Genomic DNA, 22,869 nt, shown 5'->3' with positions numbered 1-22,869 from the left:
GAACTATCTCTTTATGAAGTGCCAACAGCAGGTAGATGTCGCAGCAAACCAGTAGTGTCGCATTATATGAACAGCGAGGCAAGGAAAGTTTCTAATATTGTAAAAACTTTTGCAAGGTATGTAAAATTTTATTCTAATTTAAGTTTAATTTGCATAACAAGAAATGTTTTTATTTTATCTTAGAGAGTATTATTGAGGCTGTAACAGTATATTATCAGAGTTCGATATTTTCTGTTTCTCTATGTACTATTGAATTCCAAATCCAACATGGTGCTGTCGGTATTATGGACCCCCTCGAATGTCTGTAATATGGACCCGGGGTCCATATTACATGCATTTTTATCGGGTCTATTTCTTACAAGAAATAATTTAGGAACTGTAAATTTTTCTTATTTTATTTAATGTCTGAGATTTATAATTTATTTCTTAACTCAATGCTCATTTTTCCTCGGAAGAACATGAGCGATTTGCTGATGAGGGATGCTCCACCTGGTGCAATAGGAAGAGCTCACCCTTCAGGATGGGTTCAGGCAAACCTCTTCACTGAATGGCTTCAACACTTCGTTGACAAAACTAAACCCACAAAGGAAAACCCAGTTCTCTTAATCTTGGATGGGCATTACTCACACACAAAAAACCTGGACGTAATCAATTTGGCACGGGACAACCACGTTCTCATCCTATCTTTGCCAGCCCACACTACGCACAAACTTCAACCTCTAGACAGAACATTCATGGGGCCATTGAAATCTTACTACAGTGATTTCATTCGACAAGAGCTATTCCATGGAGAGAAACGTCTGGGACCATTTGACATTGCAGGTCTGTTCGGAAAGGCCTACTTAGAATGCACGAGGGCATCTATTGCAGTGAATGGATTCCGAGTGACTGGTATCTGGCCATGTAACCGCAATATTTTTCCAGAATCAGAATTTCTCGCTGCACAACAAGCTGCTGAGATTCTTAATGCACAAAGCCAAACTTCCAGCATCTCTACAGTGTCCAACAATCCACCAACCTTAATCTCCATACCCATGCAGTCTTCACCGATTGCATCGACTGCGGCCATTAGCCCTACTTCTCAAGTTGGCAACAAGTCGTCTCTTATTTCACCTAAGGATATTCAGCGTCTACCTCGACTCAAACATAAATCAAAACGTGGGAGGAAACCATCATCCGCAAATATAATTACTGGGTCCCCGTATAAAATTGCTTTACAGGTGGCAGTTCAAGAAAAAGAAGCGAAGCTGTCGAAAAAAAGAACAGGTCGAGGAAGATGTGTAGGTGTCTTTCAACCTACAACAACTGAGCAGACTCAGACTCAGACTCAACCAACTACGTCTGGTCTTGTCTTTCAGCGCCCAAGAACTGTAAAACGAACTAAGAAAAGGAGACTGGCATTTGAAGGATCATGTTCTGATAGTGACTCTTACGCATCGTGTGCATTAGATGATGCTAAGACAGAGTCACCCCTTGAAGTCCCAGTGGGAGGAAAGGCTCCAGATACAGAAGATTCTCTCTGCATGTTTTGTGAAGGGGCATTTACTGATGACTGCAGGGGAGGATTGTAGGTAAGGTGCGAGATGTGCAACCAATAGGCACACAGTGAATGTGCTGGAGCTGAAAAGGACATTTCCTATATGTGTGATTTTTGTCGCTAAACATTTTATTTAAGTGGACTTTAGATTTTAATTTAGGTATTTAAGTTTTTAGGTATGACTATTGTGCCATATAATTGAATTTGAATGGTCTGTGTTGTATTAATACAATTTAAATATTATGTCGACTATTAGGGGTCCATATTACCAGCATGTATGGGTCAGTAGGCATTTTCGCACTTTGCGAAACAACTCATGCCAGATCATTTGTAGGTATAAATAAATTTCATTAAATGCAAGAAATGTGTGTATAATAAGTTAATGAAGTTATCCACGCATCAAATAATTGATTGAAGCTGTAAAGTTACAAGTAAATTTCATAAAACTAAATGGGGGTCCATATTACCACCTTCTCCTCTATGTTTTACATGAAATATATGGAATCTTTTTGTAGCTATAAAATTTTATTTTGTGATTATTGTAATTAATATTATATATATTTCGCAAAATACAATGCGTTTTTCAGTATGTGGATGCTGCCAACATTTTATTGAAAGAATAAGTGCTTTAAAATGGTACACATATACTTTTCTTTTTATGATAATTCCAACCAATTAACCTACACACATTACTTCCAAGTAAAAAATAAAACTTATGGAATGCGTGCTGGTAATTAATTAAAAAAAAAAGCTTACAACTCATATGTATACCTCAGAGGTAGAATACGGGGTACAATATCAAATTTTATCTAAGTATACCGATTTTTATTCAGTTCAATAACTCGTGGAACGTTAAATGTGATGGAAAACAGTAAAGTTATTAAATAACACTCATACATACATATATCTTGGATTTTCCGTCACTTTTTAATAACTTAAGATTTGAAGCATGTTGAAGTTACTTGTAAAGATTACAAAAGGTTTTCCAAAGATGTAGTTTTAGTAAAAGTTAAAGAAAGTATGGACTATAAAATTTGGCTGGTTATAAAACTTAATTTTAAAATAAAAATTACATATTTGGTCCTTTATTTAGTTTATTTGAACAAAGGAGCTATTTTGTTAGTAGGTGATTCCGAGATTCCTTATTGGCACTTTGGAAATTACTGAGTGATCAAAGATGATGGTATAGTACGTTCGGGACTTAACTGCTGCAAACCGACCGTTGCTAGGAGTTTTTACAGTGATGCATCAGTAAAAGGCACTGGAAACAGACTCGAAGGTCGTGCATCCCCGGAAGCCACAGAGAGAAACAAAACCGATCAGTGGCAAAACTGTAAAATTACTAAATAAAAGCTGTTGAGAAAATTATCAAATTGAAATTTAGGGTTAAGTTTCGAGCGATGGATTCCATTGGTGAGCAAAATACTGACGAAACCAAGAACAGTTTTCGTGAACTCCCGCGAGGTTACACTGCCTTCTTGGAGGGTGTGAGTCACGTAGTTAAGGTGGGTTTACGATTGAAAATTAAGAATTAAGACTTAAGACTTAGTCGTGTACTTACCATATGACTTTATGTAAACTAGTGGAATGGTTTATGATTGTCGTGTGTGAATTTTGACGGGTCGTGTGCGAACCATATGATGACTTAAGACTAAACAGAAATGGTTATATTTTATATTTTTCGTTAAGACTTAAGGGAAGCGACCAATCACAACAAACCGGAACCTTTCAACCGGAAGTTTATGTCTTATAATTGAACCGAGAGACAGTATTTTGGGTTAGAATTCGTATATTTGTCAATTTTAATCATCATCCATTTCGAAAAATAGATATCCCATTTGTCAATAACCTATTTCAAACCTGCTTCTCCGTTTCGAACAATGGCCGACCATGTGTTTTGTGCTGTGATTGGTTAGAATTAACGACTTCTATGTCAATCATAAACTGGAAAATGTAGTTTTGACTTAATCTTGTGCTCGATGTTAAGTTATAATTCTTAAGGAAATCAATCGTAAACCCAGCTTTAATGTCTGCGCTGGAGCTGAGGAGAGGGAGGGAGAGGGCAGGCCTAAAGAGTAGTAAAGTACGCCATTTAGTGTGGAGATGGCGTGCGTAGCGCGGAGGCCAGAGGCATAACAAGCCTGGGATTAATTGGCCAATGGGGCCGAGAGATGGCATGCAGGCAGGAAAGGGGCTGGGCAAAGTAGTTCCAACTTTGGATGACGGAGGTCGCGCTTCTGGACCGAGGGAGGAGGGTCTAAGACGCCGTGTAGGCGGGGTATGTAAGCAGAACGGGGTTGAATAATGTGGTACAGTCACGGGGACGTGCTTGGAAGCACTTCGCAGGGTGAGAGCCGTTTCCAAATGCAGCTCTCTATCAAACTGGACGTGCCCCACCCACTGCGCACCGGAGGCGGCTACATGCCTCGGTGCTCACGAACCTGCGCAACGAGCAGTAGGGGGTTAGTTTACCTGAAGCGGGCTGAACCCCGGTGTGGCTGGAAAAGAAACTAAGACAGGAACTTGAGGTCCCGTTGAAAATTAAAAAAGGGAAAACTCAAACATATTACAAACAAACAAGCTTGAAAAATAGAGTCCTTGATAACTACCGTACGGTGAGAAGTACCTTAAAATGCCCTTAATCCTAAAAGAAATTAAAACTGTACCCAAAGTTAACTAATTAATCGCATTCTATACCCAAACAAACGAAGTCAAGGAGGTCTGCTGTATCACAAGTTTTGTCCAGGAAAAGTAACGTATTTAATTGGGGAAAGAGGCCAGAGTGATCGAGTGGTCCGAACACTCATTTCCCCAAGAAACAATTTGGGACTTTTCCCAGCCGGGTCATATCTGGATTACTTGCAAGTGAGAAAACTTGCTGATGTCGCTGTGAGCCAGTGAAATATCTTGGGGTACTCCCAATTCCCTACCAATACATCCCGTCACTGCTCCATCTGAACATTTTACCATTCATCAAAGAAGAAAAGACCTCATTCTCAATATTACGTCAAAGTCTTATTATTTAATACATTCACTTAATAAAACATGAAAATAATTGTTAAACTTATTTAAAACCATTTTCATACAGACTGAACCGCAGACGTACACAATGCACAATGTGCCAACCGTCTGCAGATCTGCCGGCGGGGCAGAGCCATGTCGATGGAGTTAGTTAAATGTGATTCGGTTGGCATACCGATCAGCTGACGATCAGTACTCTGTGTGCTATTGGCTGTTACTAATGATGCGAACCAATCAAATGCTTGGCAAATGTGTTCATGCGCACTTACAAAAAGAATTCGTCATTAATTTGTAAATATAATAAAGTATTTTTATTGGTATTATATTAAAGAACTCAAATTTATAAAAGCTTATTTACATGCTACATACTCTTTAGACCTCCATACTACGGCAATGGAACTAATTTCATCTGGAGAATATCGGCAGTTTCGTTGTGACATGGGAAGCGCTAACTTCACGTGTGAAGCAATGCGGATTAGCAGGCACATACTGATGTCGGGAGGCACATCGGCTTATTGTGCCAGAGGCACTGATAAGCTTTGACTATGTTAATATTGTATACTGTAGGTTATTTTACCTACCCCTTTCTGGCAAAATCAGTAAAGTATTTCTTCATAAGTTTGCTGAAAGTTTCTTCAGGCCCTGATAGCCTTTTCTCATTTAAGTTGATTGAGTATGATGGTCCAAACAGGTAAACCAGTTCTGATCCATGCAGTGCTCCTGTAAAATTCAAGAAAGTTTGAAATAAGTTTACATATTAAAGCAATAAATACTACGAGAAGACCTCCAATTAATTTTCTTAAAGTATAATACAGGACAAAATGTATATTTGTTTAAGAAGGTTGCTGCGTCAATGGTTAGACCAATAAACACAGCAGAATTAAATTTTCGATACTGCTAAGGAAAGCAAAAAAAAATATATATATAAAATATAAACTTTAAAACTTTATCAGCATTATGTTTAAACTATTATATTTGAATAATATGTTAAAATTAAATTAATATAATATTATCAGTTAATTATATAAATTAACTATCGAAGCATAACAACACATACATCGTACGTGATTACAAAACCCCTGATAAAACATTACCCTTGAAGAAATGTTGCTGTATAACATTGCTGTAATGTTGCCCTTACAACATTGCAGAAGGCAGACATTATTATATATAGATAAATCATTGTTACATATTTTATTAATACTACTCAATGTTTTAGCAACCATTAAAACAATTAATGAAAAATTGTAATATAACCAGGTTTTCGAGTTAATGTATGGGACATGGAAGTGTGTAGTGTTTTGATTTTAACATTTGGTATACTTAAGCTTGTAAGCCAACCCACATAAAAACTATAACTCTAACATCCAAGCGAGGGCAGAACCAAGCCCAATAAAAAAAAGTAATTGTCCTATGGACACGCACAATTTTCTTCGACAGCATTTCATGTTGACAATTTCTGAGAATAAGTTTCAGAGTAAGTTTTCTAAAAACCTAACCCTTTCTTCAACTATGAACAGGTATGTATTTTCGCATTAGGGTTAGCAATCAGCGATGTTGGCAGTAGTTTACATGCCTGGACAAGGATGTTTTAGAGTGTATTTAAGGTGTCTATTTAGATATTCCATATTACCTAGGCAGAATTGCATTCCTTGCATTATCTTCTTTCATAAAGTGTTTAATTTTTAGTTCCAAAAATTCCTAATGCAGTTCAAAGGTGATCCAAGTCCACATTACTGATTCCATGTGGCGGACAAATCTGTTTACAAATTTAAAGAAGCAAATGGCATCTTGTCTTACCACCATGCATGGTGAAAAACTGCAATTAGTTTCTTAAACAAACCTTGTCCTTGCTACGTATGTGGTAGGCCACTTAAGGGTAGATTCATGATTAAGGTTCTTAGGCATTGTAAACTTAACAAGCACTGGCAAGCACAGTAAAATAAAAATGCTGCCATGTAAATAGAAAGTATTTTTTTTATGTGAAGGCATCGCCTGCATTTTAATCATGGTGGCATAATAGGAAAATTATCCACATGGATAGGATTTATCCTATGAATTGTAGTATTTTTGGTCGTCAACTAGGTTTCGTACATTAACAGAACCACCAAAATTAAAATTTTATATGTAAATACTATTACGTGTCATGTAAATATTGTCTAATCCAACCCAATAACTGTAACATAAAATGGCTGTTCAGTTAAAGATTCATGCATTCAAGAACTGTAAACACATTTTCATAGATATGTTTGATATCAAAAATGAAACATAAACACATTGTAAAGCACTATTCCCAGAATCATAACACAAATATAAAGATTCCGAAGAAGAGGCTCCAAATATTTTGTGAAATCCCCTTGTAAACTATTGATCATTTCATGAAGATAGTAATCATTGATTTCCTAATAATTTCGTAATGCATTATAAACCGTATTTTAATTTGTTAATTGTCATGAGGAATAGTTCTCAGAATAAAGTATTGAGTGTTTGCAATCACCTTGCAGGTTACCTACGAACGCCTTCCCCTTTTCACCATCTGTCTACATCCTACTTAATGGTTACCTAATAACGCTCTCTTCTTTTCCCTTCCCAGTTGATTTTGTACCACTTTCTGGTTATCTACTACCGCCCTTCCCTTTTCCCGTCCCTGTTGTTACAATCCTACTTGTTGGTTACTTACCGTACTTACAACCTCCCCTTTTCCCCCTTTCCATGTTTTTGGCATGGCACCTACTAACGCCGGGGCGACGGAAGACTACCATACTGGAAAACTACCATAATAACAGTATTCCACCTGGCCTCTTCGAAAAAGGCGGAAAAGTACCATAACTGAAAACTGCCATAATTTTAAAGGTGGAGACGGAATTCTGAAATATTTTCTTATACACTCCATGGTATGAGTAAAGCTGCTTTTCTCTCGAAGTAGTGTGAAGAATACATCGCTAGGTAGCGCTGTTAACCCCCTAGTTGTTTCTAAGGTTAACTTAAAAGATTACAGATAGCGCTTCTGACGGTGACTTTCTGTAGTTACAGTCATAACTCATAAATTAACTCAACAGATCGCGCACTAATAGAAACAAATGTTTCCAAAAATGGGTTATAGGAAGCAGCACTGTATACTTATAACTAAGATCTGTAAAAATAAAAATATGGTAGTTTTTTTATCATGGCACATTTCCTCCTGTTTTTACGGGGGTCGACGGAAGACTGCCATACTGGAAGACTACCATAATCGAAGAATTCCGCCAGGGGGCGACGGAAAACGGCCATAATGTAAAACTATCATAAGTTAAAACGCGATCATACAGTCCTAATACTCGAACGACATGATTAAATTATGTCTATTATCTTAGAAATAATTTGTATAAATAAGTAGCATACAAAGTCTTAAGATTCTAATTGATGTTTTAACTCCAGGACACTAGTTGAAATTAAATGCAATCGAGTGACCGAAAATCACAATTACCTGACAACCGACGGTTAAGAAAGTAAAATATTGTATGATTTATATCATATGTTTGAAATTCCACGACGATTATCACCATCAGGTGTATAGTCATCTATAATACTGAGGTGGCAATTCAATTGAGTTTATTTTACGTCATGTCTATCAAAAGAACGATAAACTAAACTTAAACATGAATTATTTCACAAAAAAAATGTTTACGTTACGTACTAATTTTTAATAATACCCACATTATGTTTCTGATGGGCTGTTGGGGTTCACTTTTCGTGGGCTGACTTCACTACGATCTTACTTCCTAATGTCTGTGATGTTGTTTTTGTCATCTCTGGGCTGTTACAGGGTATTGTGATTCCAGCATTATGTTTTTAGCATGTAGGTACTGTGAAAACCATTAGAAAGTATTTTAGCATAATATATATATACAGAAAAACAATTGCCACTAAGAATATATCAAAACAATCACAAATGTGAATACGGAATAGTGAGAGCGATTCATGTTTGCTGTTTAAGTTTTATTGATTAAGTATTTGTGACATTAGGACTATATTTTAACTGCGTAAATTACAACGAAATCATTTCATAATATTAATTTTATGAAAACCTTGAAATCAATTTTATATTTGTTTACAAGGAGAATAGCCTATTTCCGATATTATTTTTCTTATTCTGAAATGCTTGCTTGTCCGTAAACACATTAATAGCGAGGTCAATGCAGACGGCCAAACACAACGCCACAGTAGAGCGACAATATGAAAGGTATTGGCCATGACCTACAGTAAGGAAACATCCTACCAATTTTCTAGAAAACATCTGTGGGCTGTATCGAGTTTCACGGCCGTTCGTTTCACGTGAAACTTCTGTCAGCGAGTGGCTTTTAGTGTAATAGTTTAAAATTAAAATAATAAAGAGACATTATTCAAAACAGACACTAAATGGTAGCTTCAATTAATATTCGACGAAAATGTTTAACATTGGCCTGTGATATGGTAAATGAGATACAGAAGGCATAATATCAAAATAATGATTTTGGTGAACGTACAATCTGTATTGCCCAGTGTTGTCGGTTCCCTATACACAAACACACGAATCACCGCGCTATCACGTCTGAGTCGTGAGCTACACTGAACAGAATTTTTTTCGTAACCTAAATTAAAACTAAGTGTAGGTACCTATTTGGGAGGTCTAGGTAGGGAAGACTCTTAAATGTGTCTCAGGCCGAAGCCTATATAGTTCGGAAAATGTTAAAGAAAGATGATACAGACCTTTTATTTAGTCTGTTCTGTTACCCATGTTTCACTGTTTTTTTTAAGACGCTTCACGTCAAAACGATATGACAAAGGCCAGCCGGGATTTGAACCAGTGTTCTTTGGGATACTAATCTAGTGTCTTACGACTCGGTCCATAAAATTCGATAATGTATCTTTTCTCATCTTCAGATTTCCTTGTTGTAATGCCTCATTCTACAGGCGTGAGTGTATGATCATTGCATAACATTACAAATACCTACATAGTTTCAGACTATAGTACTCCATGTAGGCTATCATCACATGTATTGAAAAATTATTGACATCTAATATTATAAGTACAACTATCAAAAAATACAGTCACCAAAATTTTAATTCATGTCTTTTGTGTATATCGTGTAGTAGTGCGTGTAACTACATGTGATTTTGTTGAAAATTTACCATGGGTGTAAACATTATTTGTGGAAGGGGAGGACAGAAGCCAGTCTCTCTTCCAGAAACTCTTTTACAAAAATAATGCTTGAAAATACATTTTTAGGCTATTTGACGATCCCTTAAGTGCTTTTGAAATTCCTGCCATTGTAAATTTTGTCAAATAAATTTTTTTGACGTGACAACGTCTAATAAATCGATGAACGCCGGCTGCACGCACGAAAAAGTGTCCCGTAACGCACATTGTCCCACTACGGATGTCCCACTACGGATGTGTCCTGTTATGCTCACTGTACGCATTCGTGGCATCTCTCTTCCACTCGATTGGAACAACCATCGATTTTACTTTTCAATCATATTTTCGTCGTTTGAATTATTAATATTATGTAATTTAACGATCGTCCGCCGATTTTCAGCACAATCGGTACGATTATTTAAAGGTAATGTTGAATATTCAAATACGTTTTTAACGAACAATAGTGTTTCACAGTTACACATCATAATTCAAATTACATCCGGGATCTTTTGCACAATGTTTTAAAAAATATTGTGACACATTATAAATAAGTTTGGCGTATTTGTTATAAAATCGTGTTATAAAAACGAAATAATATTATTCCCCTACCGTGAACAAAATTTTTATAAATATGTATATATAAAATCTGAAACTATTTTTTCAAATATGGCCTCGTGGCCATGCGGTTAGCATCGCTGACTACCGATGCAAAAAGACAAAGGTTTTTAAACTTTCCTTTAAATAACCGCTGCAAAACATATGTAATTTTTTCTGTAAATATTGTTGTGTTTGTGTTTGTAAAGTGTAACCGTAAATAATAAATGTATATTTTTTTTTGGCAAAGGAGCACCTGGTGCTGGCATGCCAATCAATCATGAAAATGTAAAAATTGTGTCAATGCAAAAATAAAAATCTTTTGAATTTGAAAAAAAAAAAAACCGATGCAAGGGTTGACAAATCGAATCCCTGCGCGGCTATACTTTCATTTTTGTACTTGTAAAAATAAATACGGCACACGCGACGCTACAAAAGTAATAAACATATTTGAATTAATGAGTGCAAATAAAAGTAAATTTATCAATAAAATTGTAGATTTCATTTCACTCCTTCTTTGTATCCATACAAAATAGTGATGATTAAATTTTTAAATTAAAAAAAAATTACTTCCTCAAAGAATAACATATTTTTAACGAATAATGGTGTTTTACAGTTACACATAATAATTCAAATTACACCCGGGATCTTTTGCACAATGTTTTAAAAAATATTGTAACACATTATAAATAAGTTTGGTGTATTTGGGATGCGTATTTGTTATTAAATCGTGTTATAAAAACGAAATATTATTATTCCCCTACCGTGCTGGACGCGAACCGAATGAAACGCGATATCTATCCGCTATCGCGGGAACCAGGCACGGCGAGTGCAGTAATAATAGGTTATGTTACAATTGACTAAAGAATTATGGTGATTCATATAATTTATGATAGATCTTTAATTATAGTTTATTTATATGAAAACTTTTTCATAATTATATTTAAACTTTATAGGTAAACGCTAGTTTTTAAAATTAATTACAAGTCATCTACACGTGAACTGTTTCGTCGACTGTTTATAAAGTGAAGTGAAAAAATGTGGTTTTCATTGCTTATTACAACAAGAATTTCGGCAAAAAAGGTTAATTATTCTTTCATTTTAAAAATCTGATTACTAGTATAATTTCAAGTATTTATTCTTTTATTATTAAAATAAAAATGAAATAATTTTATTCATAAAAGTATGCAATCATTTCATCAATGTTTTGTTATGACGTCTCTTAAACTATCGTCCGTTAACCGACTTTACAGACAACCAATTTTTTTTTTTACCTCACTTAGCGCAAACGAATAAGTCGCTTAAACCGCGACAAATATATCCAGAGATGATGCGGCATGATACTAAAAGTGTTGGTCCAAAAACTGTTAATTTAAACGCAAACAAACATAAAGCATCACAGGAAAGATGTGTTCAGTGAGTATTAACAACGCAATATATAATAATAGCCTTGCAGATTATGGTTTGTGGTATCAATTATAATTGTTATATATTTTTTAAATTATTTATTTCTCTTAGAACAGAATATGCAATAACTCGAAATAAACACATTGCCTCGCCATATTGATAAACACTATTCTGTTAAAACGCGTACTTATTACATAAATCAAATACTATAAGCATTACTGAACATTGGTTGAATAACGATGCATTCAGATTATACCTTATACCAAATTGCGCTATTTTATCAAATTATAGTAGAACTGAACTAACTCATGGAGGCAGTTGTATCTACATTCATAATTTTGTTTTTGTCCAAAGAAATCGGGCCATCCTACCCCCCCCCCCCCCCCCCCCCACACTTTTTTTACTACGTTCTTGACACTTATTGTTACAGGAACAGGTTTCTCTTTTGAGTAAGCTTCTCTGCACTTATACCTGTGCCTTGTTAATAGAAGTGTAAACAAATATACACATAAAACAAATCAAAATACAAATCTGTTTAAAGAAAGTCAGTATCTAAGTGAATTTCAAAAACAGCGTAGTTCATTGAATAAAATTTCAACCGACAAACAATATTTTAAATAATAGGTAAATTAATTCAGGATGTAGTTTCGGACATACACTATTACTCATTAAACTGTATGTCATGAGAAACCTCAGTCTGTTTGTGCCTTAAGAAGGGAATAGATCTCTCTCCCGAAACGTCGCAACTGTTGTCTGAGGAAAAACGTACTGTATTATTCTGTGCTACCATCGTTGTGGTTTTCAAAATATCTGTTTTGTCGCTCAACTGTTGCTTACGGTGTTAGTCTGTGCTGTCGTCGCTGTTTTGTAACATTGCTGGGTTCAACTGTGCGTCTCTGTATATCGTTTTTTTTTTTTTTTTTTTTTTTTCAATTTTTATCTTTTAAGTATCATCGTTGGGTTATTCTGTTTGCCGTTGTGCACCGTAAATTTTCTTTGTAAATGGAACAGAAATATTCAAATAAACTTAGATATTTTTACATTTCCATGAAAATTACTGTATCACTACAAAAAAGTGTTACCATTTATGTTTTGTGTTGCCCCAGCACCTCCAATATTTAAAAGTTATTTGTAAACCCTTGTTTGAATAGCTTTCTAGTATTAACTGCGCATATTAAGCACGGTAAAACAAAAGAAAGCCAAATTTTCCATGGTTTAAACAAAAATTGCTGAATGTACACATTAATTGAAGTATAAAATTATTAGCCAAATTTTGTAAGAAATTCTCAGTTATAACTCGATAAACCGTATTTCAGATGTGCAAAAATAACCAAAGCTATGTGGTGTACAAAGTTATAATATCTTTCTTTTAGTATTGCAAACTATTCCTTGTCAACTGTTTTCCAATAGAATCTTTTGTAAAAGTACTGAAAAATCAATTCTGTGAGTTGTCCAAAGTATTTTTCTTCTTTATTTACTGTTCTAGTTGCTACAGTCACGTTGTTGTTAGCCCACTTTGTCCGTCTGTGCTGAAATAATAATTATTTTATCAATTCTTTCTACGTAAATATCTGTCTATGTTTTGATGTTCCCTGAGTTTCGCTTGTTTTCCGTATGTTTGCACATTTATCTTTCTTGTCTGTTATTGAGGTTTCTTATGACATACTTTATAATCAGCAATTGTGTATGTCCTAAATATATAATCAGTCTCCCCAGTTGCAAGAACCATTAAAAAAAAAGAAAAATTAAAGTATTTATTTGGTATTTGAATCCCGTACATTTGCAAAAAAAAAAATATTTAAAATCAAATTATATATTATTTCGTAATAATCTCAAAATATCAAGTCTAGTATGTATGGAGAATTTAATTTCATAACGAAATTATTATATCAACTTAAGGTGTTGAACTGAAGGAAAGGTTCTAATAATAATAATTTAAAACAACTAAATTATAAGAAAAGTGAAATCTCTTGCTGTAGAATATTTTTTTGCAAAACATTTTTCTTTGGACGAAAATAAACATACACAACCATTAAATGAACTTTCAATACTGTAACAGTTAAAACATAATACATATTTTATACTATTGCACGTAGAAATATTACACATACAAAATAAAAACACCCAATTCCAATTTTTGTTACAAATATTAAAATACCGATGTCACTGCGATGTGCACAAATATTACATAAAAACTTTCTGTAGTTGTGTACTCAAAGAAGTTCATGTTTAATAATCCCGATGATTTAATTAAGTTTCTGAGGGTTTCATTGTATGAAATAAAACATTTATGCGCCTGCTTAACCCTGATGTAAGCTATTACCAAGAATTCTGTACTCAGGAGTACTGTAAGTTCCAATAAAATATAGTTGTATTCAAATGTGAATATTTCTCAATGAGTAAGAAAATCTCACAAAACTAGTGTAATCTAAATTCTTAGTCTTCAGAAACTGATCGATTTAAGGTCAGTACTATCATTACCTAAAATCCAGGCGATGTCAGTATGAAATGTATCTTTTAATTTGACATCTCCAACACAATCATTGATTTAGTACTTTATTTAAGATTTTGAAAATGCCTATTTACAAACAGTTGTTTGGATAGCTTTCCAGAATTAGCTGCGCATATTAAGCACGGCAAAACAAAAAGCAAAAAAAAAAAAAGTGAAATAACAAGGTTAACTTTTCTGTGGCTTTAAAACCAAATAAATAAAATGTTATACAATAACTTCATACTTGTAAGCACACACATTTTTTAACTAAACACACTCTTTTAATATCTAACATTTATTTCAGAATAACTTTACCATCGACAGTGCAAGCTCTTTACATATTTTTTTACTAGTCTATAGTTCTATATAATTATTGTACAGCGGGACTGTAAGTTTGTTTGCAGAAAATTAACTAAAAAATTGCCAGACTAGTTGTACAAATTATATTTCACTGTTATAAAATTACACAATTCATGTTGAACGAAAAACATAAGAATACATAAATTGGTTCGTTACCGAGGTTAGATGTTACTGCACGTACTGCATGTGTTAATGACACACGAAACTACAGTAAACTCGTGAAATAGCATCATGTCAGTGTTAAGAAGACTGCAAGTACTCGCTCTACCACTCTGGTTCTGGGGTAGAGCGCCTGCCTTGTGACTTGTAGGACCCGGGTTCGCGCCCCGGCTCCTCCAAGGTGGATTGCCCAGACAAAATGGCGGCATTTTCTCTGGTAGGAATACAATCCCTTGTAACAAGTCAGGCTACCAAAGAAACGGTGGGTGGAACAGAAAAAAACCTACCAGGTGGCTTCCAAATGGGGAGCCCCGTTTCTTTTCTTGGGCTCCCCATGCGGTGGCCATTCCGGGGGTTTCTCCGGGGGAACGGAGTTTTGCAAAAATATATATATTTTAGTTTTGTTAACTGTAGAATTATCATTCCAACATGATATAAATAAAACTCAAACATTTAAAACATTTGTACATAAAATATTTGAATTAAGTGTATATCATCAGTCAGTGAGTTGTTGTATACCATTTATCGGTATATATTTTCTTGAAGTATTATTGTCAGTTAAATTTTAGTCTCAAACTATTGACCAATACCTCTGTTATATGTAGTATTTTAGACGTTTGTGACGAAAAAAAAAAATATTTATAGGCATATGAATTTTATTCCTAAAAATTTTATTTCTGAAAAACCACGTAGTTTTCAATCAGGAAGATCGTCTTTGCAAATGCAATTTCAATTTCATGATATTAGGTGTTCCGCAAAGTATTAGTTTATCTCAACTGCTCTTTAATATTTAATAAATGATATTCCAACTGTAATCGGAATTGATCAAGAAAAGATGCTGTAATGTTTCGAGTTTTGTCGTAAAGTTATTGATATATATATATCAGTGTATGTCTTGTGTTAATGTGTTTTTGGTTGTTATTCTACATGCTTATATGGTACCTATTTTTAATGTATGTGTCATAATTCGTTTATAAGTGTTGTAAGGCACGAAAAACTGAATTTCAATTTGATCTGATAGTTTTAAAGAAGCAGAATAATATGCTACCATAGTAACATTTTTTATTTCCAAATAGAAAAAATACTTAAAGTTCAGCAGAGTTTATTTTTGAAAGACTGCAAGCCTGTGCAAAGCCCACCAACATTCCATGTACGAGCCTATGTCTCCCCTAGATCGCCTGTGGTGATTGCTCTGTGCCAACAAACTACGGGGCGACTGAAAAGTATCCAATCGGAATGGTTACCATTCCGGAAAATATACATCCTCATGTGCCCAGAGAAATCCAGAATGGTTACCATTCAGGATTTACTGGCAAACATCGTATAATTGAATATCCTGAAAAGTATCCACTGTATGAATGGTTACCATTCCGGCTTTTACTGCAAATGTGCTGCTAGAAAAAATCCGGAAAAGTGTCCGCAGCGGAATGGTTACCATTCCGGATTGGATAGTTTTCCGTGTTCGTTCTGCGATGTACGGAAAAGTATCCGCTGCCGGAATGGTAACCATTCCAGTCTTGTGCGCGCAAATATAAAAGTAGCTCCTAAAATCCTGAAAGGTTACCATTCCAGTTTTCCTTGCTGGTGTTCTTAATTTAAAAATACTGAAAAATGCCCGCAGTATGAATGGTTACCATTCCGGGTATATCTGGCAATGCACATACTTTAAAAATTCCGGAAAAGTGCCCGCAGCCTGAATGGTTACCATTCCGGTTTTCGCCGCTGGTGCACATCTATTTAATAATCCGGAAAACTATCCATTCGGAAAAGTATCCGCTGAAGGCGTGCAGTTGACTCATTAACCCGTCGCTAGATGGCAGCTGAAGATGACGTCCTCGCAAATAGTGTTAAATGTACACGAGAGATGGTGTGCGCAAATCATTTGCATGTAAATTTATAAACAAATATAATTTATTTGCTTTTAGAATGATTTACGAACCATATCTGTGTTGCGTATAACTGGATAATGTTAATTGAACAGAAATAATTAGTTTGAACAATATATTTGTAAAATATCTCTAAAAATGTATTTTGATTTACGGGACTGAACTTTTCTCTATAAACTTAATACCTGATATTTAAAAATGTGCAATTAATTTTAATTTTTTATTTATCAGAAAAAAAGCATACTGCCACATTATACTTTAATGTTCGTGAACACAAAATTATGGACTATTACACTCTCATGGAATTCTTAAAATCAATTTTGCTTGGACGGAGGGAAAAACGTTGATAATATGCGGTCATCAATGTAATAACAGTGTTAGCACATACAAATCTGAACATGTAAACTATTGTTTACATATCCAAGACTTTTAAAAATATACTGTGAAGCCTAGGTTACAAAAATAATTCAATAACTTACTCATCAACACTGTTTTTTTGTTCAGAGTTTCATATAGCGTAAGAAAAAAAATTCAAAAGGACTACATATTTTAATGTGCTTTTGACATTAGCACTGTTTCCAAATTTACTTATGTCATAAGTTTTCTGTGTGTTAAATCTTGCAAAGTAGCGTTAGTTACTAATACTTATTGCTTGATATTGGTATGTCAAACAAGTTTTCAGGATTAGTTAAAAAAAATTATTATTATTTAATTTTCGACATACCCGCGCCCAACTTTCACCTCCTCTGGGGTTTGTTTTCGTAAATATGTTTTCGGAAAACTACAACAATATAATTTTACATCTTTTTACCCTTCTCGTGTATGTATTCCTTTGCAAACTTTTAAAATGTACCGTTTTGTTTATATGATTAATTGCACATATAATTATCATTAAAATTTAAAAAAAATTATTACTTCTACAAATGATCACAACGAAATTGGTAACTTAACTGAAGTTTCGCCTAACTTATGTTTGCTTTAATAAGTGAACAAGTTTAATATTGTTATTAGATAATCTTTGTCTAAATTTCATTTTCAAGAAGTAATGTGAAAATAAAACAATATAGATTAATATCAATGGGTTATTTTATCTTTAATTTATCTTATAGGTAACACCAATTTCTTAGCGTTTAGTAAAATATTCTCAAACCTTTGGCGGATGTCCTCTAATTTCGTTCTTTTATATTTCAGAGGGTTTTTACAATCATTCCACTTGCTTTTATTTATTTAATTTTTTACATATGTATTTATTTATTGTTTACCGTTAAGTTACTAAATAGAGTTCAAAGTTTGTGGCACACAACAAGATAGTTAAAACTCTTTCACGAAAGTTGAATATAATAATGCCACGAAAACGATAAAACATTAACGCGTATTGAAAACTGGCTTAGCTTCCGCTAGTTCATAATATTTTTGGCGTATGGTAAATCAATGTAGACAATTCGTTGGTGCGTTCGCTTAAAAACATGACATGTTTCCTTTCGTCAATATGTTCACCCAGGAATTGTGGCAACGTTGCTGCTAGTTACCTATACCACCCGTACTATAATACCGGTTTCTAAAGTGCGACTAGGAGCCTAGACCCCACCTTGCGAATTGTCAATTCCGGCTCTTGGAAGGAGGTGCCAGCGACGCACAGTGGGGCAAAACCTAAAAATTAAAATTAAATTTTTAATTTAATTTCTATTTTTTGGTGTTAAGTAATGTCCAGAGCATCTAAAACCATCGGAAATGGAGCATATTTTCAAACAGTTTTCTTGTGAGAAGCCTGCAAAGTGGCTGGTTATGGGGATTCCGTTTTTTAGCTTTCATAACGTCACGAAAGTACGATAATCCCATGCTCGTTAGCAGCACAAAAATATTATGAATTAGTTTGGGCATTAAACAGCAATCTATCCCGATGTAGGTGAGACAGTTAAACACTATAAATTTTTACATTAATATATATTTTTTTATTTATAGTGTGAGAGGTTGCGATCGCAATAGATTCTCGTACGTTCTTAGACTTACAAAATTTTTCCCCACTAGTCCCCACTTTATTTTTGCTTTTAAAATATTCAGAAAACATTTCTTATAACATACAAAAAAATTACGTGCTACCTCGTGCTACCTTGGCAGAAAAACGCGAATGGGTGATGACGCGTGCGTGCTTGAGCGCGGCCACAGGCAGGGAAGCCAGTGGCCGCGCGGACTGAAAGTGCTGACCAAGGACTGGGGGAGATTGAACCAGTATGGATATGATTCTAGATAAAGCAGTGCTGTTGCCAGTAGTAAGTGGAAGTTGGTCAACGCAGTGTCTCTTGCATGCAATGATGTTACAGGGTTTTGGAAGGAAGGAGGGGGGGGGGGGGGGGGGGTTAGGCATATCCTGGGAAATTCACTTTGGGATGAGTCTAGAAATAAAGTATTTCGCAGGTTTCGAGAGAGAAGATGTCGGTAAATAAGTAGAGTTGACTAAACAAGATCTACTCAATATAATGCTTATATCATCTGACCCCGTGATATCCTCTATTCGAACACTTTCACCAAGAAAACTAATTTCTTTACTTGAAGCTCCTCTATATAAATTGTCCGTTTTTAGCAGCAGTGACGATTAATATTATTATTATCATCATCATTATTTTAATATAATTATCATAAGAAAAATATTATTTGAAGACTAAGAATATGTAATAACAGTGAATGTATTTATGATTCAGTTTTTTAGTGTTTTAGTGTTTTGCTAATCAGAGTTATCCTCACATTTTTAACTGATTACTTACACCTGTTATCGAAACGAATTTCAATCATTAAAATAGGAACTTCATCATACTGAATGCTGATTGTGGCTTTTCTTTGCTTATTTAGTGACAGGGATGTGGTAACAGTATTGATAAATCGCATTATACACGCGAAACACGGCTCTCTGCCCCACTATGCGACGTTTGACCATACGAATTTAAACACCGCCTCAGTTATTTGTAGCAGCCAACCGAAGGCAAATTGCACCGTCCTTTCAATAACCACCTCAACCACCAATAAACTTTTTATTTAATGGCATTTGTATTTGCAAAATGCAGAAATGCCATCGGTTCTCGCTTATTGCGATCAATGTAATTTCCAGGGGGACCCAAGTGGCCGAGAGTTTTGCATGTAAGGTTTACAGACACACAATCCCTGCATACGGTGCTTGGTTGTATACTGTCCATGTTTTGGCCTATGTGCATTCTATAAGCATAAAACTTTAAAATAAACAGAGTTATTCATAAGATATAGTTTTAACATCTAACCCGTTTCAGTCATACTTTCACAAGAGCAGGCAGGAGGGCGGGCCACTTCCTCCATCCCCACCCCGGGATCAATGCCTATGTCAGAAAGTATTTACTTTTTCTAAGTTAGTAACACAAAATAGTTTTTTAAACAGTAAATACATATAACTACTTTTACCCCTTTAATTTGGTAATTTCACAATATGAACTTCCAGAGCGTGTAATTGTTTGTAATTGTGTTATACAAGCTACCGTAGTTTTTCGGTTTTTATTCGAGCACAGTTATAAGAGTCGTCAGTTTAAGGGGAAGGTTCACTCACTGAAAACGTCACTGAGCAGAATCCTAATTTTCTTGGTATATTATTGTAGAGGATGTCGAATCCTACCACTGACCAGGTCTGTATATACATATCATATAGACTGGGTTGGCCGCAGGAAGCGGTTAGTCGCGAGTTATTCTTCAGGGGTGTAGTGTGTATCGCTCCTCTCAATTGGGATAATCGCGTGTTTACAAGCCTCCCCCTTCCTCAGCTCACCCCCAGCTGGGCGAAAGCAAGCTCGGGCCTCAGCGTTGCCAATTGTACTAGCTTACCTTCCCCCCCTTCTATCACGGCCTCCTCAGAGACCTGGTCGGACACTCGAGCGCCACTCCGACCGCCGAAAGCACTTTCTCATACTGCCATTATGTGTATACGTTCAAAACAAACTCTTGATGATGAGTTTTTATTTTATAAAATTGTCTCATTAAAATGTGATAGAAATTAGGTCGTAATTTCTTTAATGTTGCCGCTATTATTTGTTGACTATGTGCAAGGTTTTTTGACTTTTCCAACATTAGTGATGTATGTTTAAGATGTTGGTGAACAATGGGAGAAATTAACAAAATTCACGACCGATTACTAGTAGTATTGAATTTCATTTAAACATAATCATGTTTTAATAAAAACCCAATCAGGTGTTAAATGAAGTTTCAGTTAATTTATATTGCCAAGTTAAAAATCCATATACAAACATTGAAACGAATTCGTGTCTGTTTTCCTTATGTTAGAACGTAAGTTATATTTATTGCTGGGTGAGTCACTGCATTGTATTAGAAAAGTTAGAACATAACATTAGTCAAAAATACGTTTGTCCAGTGTTAATTATAGCTACTAAGATTTTCAATGCGATGGCAAACAAGCACTGCGCTGATAGCAACAGTTAGTAGATTTTACCAACGAAACATTAGTTCAGCATTATTCTTTTGACAATATATAATAAAATAAAGGTTGTTACAGCCAATCTTTGGCTACACTATCTAAGAATTGAAAGAAGTAGAATGAAGAGATATTTTCAAGCAATGAAAGTAAAATGACTTTTATACTTCGAGTTTCGTAACCAGCTATTTGGAGCTATAATTAGTGTATTTTTTCCAATTTATCTGTCGATAAACCAAGAGAAATAAATCAAGTGAGCTCTGCCGAAGATAAAAAGCTTGTACACGAAAATAATTTATATAGTTGGTAATCTCAGGAAAATCTATATCTCTTTAAGGCATTCGTTTCTATAAAAATGGGATACTAGTTTGATTTAAGTAAAGTGTAAAAAATGATGGGAAGGAAGGAGGGATGATTTTTACTGTTTTAAGAGTAGGTTTGAAGTAAAGTTTATGAAAACTGGGATGATTTTTACTGCTGTTAGAGTAGGTCTGAAGTAAAGTTTATGAAAAACTAAAGTAATTACAAAGTTTAGGAATTAGTTTTTACATTCTAAACTTTGAAGAAACAATTTTTCTTACATAAGTAAACACAATTTGGGAGAATTTTACACCGCACGACACTAAACTCTCAAGAAGAGAAAATATAACGCAGTATTGGAATCTGTGTTACTAAATAAATTGCATTATATTTTTAAGTACGTATGCATGTATGTATTAAATCATATTAATGTAATGCGTGGCTCTGCTTGTTCCAGAAATATTTACACGACAGTAGTAGCTCTACAGTAGTTATACTTTTAATATTTTGCATGTTTTAAGTAAATAATTATGACCTTCAGGTACACAGGGGCCTACGATAAAGTTGTGATTCATCAAACAAGCTCAATATCAATTTATTTATTTGAACAGTTAAAGAAGCACATAGAAACAGGAAGCTACAATTTACAAGGAATCACTTCTTTGGGGTAAGCTGAGGTAACACAACTGAAATATGAAACATTCACGCAGGTTTAAAATGATTTCTTCCGTATAGGCATTGTTACCACTTGTTAGGAATTTGATTCCTCAACGTGTTACAATGTAGAAGGCGAAAGCAAAGGAGTGAATAACCTGTTTATCTTTGTTTTATTTATCTATAGTTTACTCATAACCACCTTGAAGCTATACATGTTAGGTATATAAATAAATAGGCAGGATTGTTATTATGACAGAAATAATACATGCAATAAATTAAAACTTTAAACCCACAAGGCATAAATTACCATCATAATATTTATTCAGGATTTACCTGAAAACGTTTAAAATTAAGTTTTTAAAAATAGGTAAATTGACGATGGTAAAAAAAAAAGTTGTTCACGCTCTGGTAGGCCTATACACGCATATCGGTTAGTAGTTAGTATACGAATAAAATAATTTTATCTACTTGACATTTTTCGGAAAGTATTATTAGAAACTAGTTTCTGTTAAATTTTTTATCAGCTATGCTAAGATTTAAAGTAATTATTAATACATTTTTATATCTCTCAACAGTTTAAAGTTTCGCCTTACTAGACGCATGTCTATAGTTCACTAGGTCCATAGCTGTGCGATTTTAAATTGTGGAGAAAGAATATTGAAACTACTTAGATCTTAACCGCGGTTCCAAAAAAGGTTTATTTGGGATGAACCAGCTGTAATAAAATTACTTGATAGGCCACCTTAAATTGCATTCTTATTCAAAATTGCAGTTGCCAAAAGTTTGAGTCACGACAGTAGAACGATAGATATGCAGAAATACAGTCGCACAGTTCGCTGATAGAATAACACTATA

The 22,869-nt window shown here is 34.6% G+C and overlaps 1 protein-coding gene across 3 annotated transcripts in view; it reads right to left on the bottom strand.

Moving 5' to 3' along the window:
- The window catches only part of LOC134528813 (putative inactive carboxylesterase 4), a 99,832-nt gene that overhangs the window by 9,585 nt on the left and 67,378 nt on the right, over positions 1 to 22,869 (bottom strand). For 2 of the 3 annotated variants that reach the window (XM_063362476.1, XM_063362477.1), the window contains exon 11: positions 5,140 to 5,278. In XM_063362476.1, coding sequence (XP_063218546.1) covers positions 5,140 to 5,278 — 139 coding nt within the window. Of the gene's footprint in view, positions 1 to 5,139; positions 5,279 to 22,869 lie in introns of those variants that run through there. The other variant, XM_063362478.1, reaches the window with a different exon arrangement.

This window comes from Bacillus rossius, chromosome 2 (genome assembly GCF_032445375.1).
Source record: "Bacillus rossius redtenbacheri isolate Brsri chromosome 2, Brsri_v3, whole genome shotgun sequence".
Taxonomy (NCBI): Eukaryota; Metazoa; Arthropoda; class Insecta; order Phasmatodea; family Bacillidae; genus Bacillus; species Bacillus rossius.
Note: the sequence above shows the minus strand (reverse complement) of the source record. Positions and strands in the feature narration are given on the sequence as shown.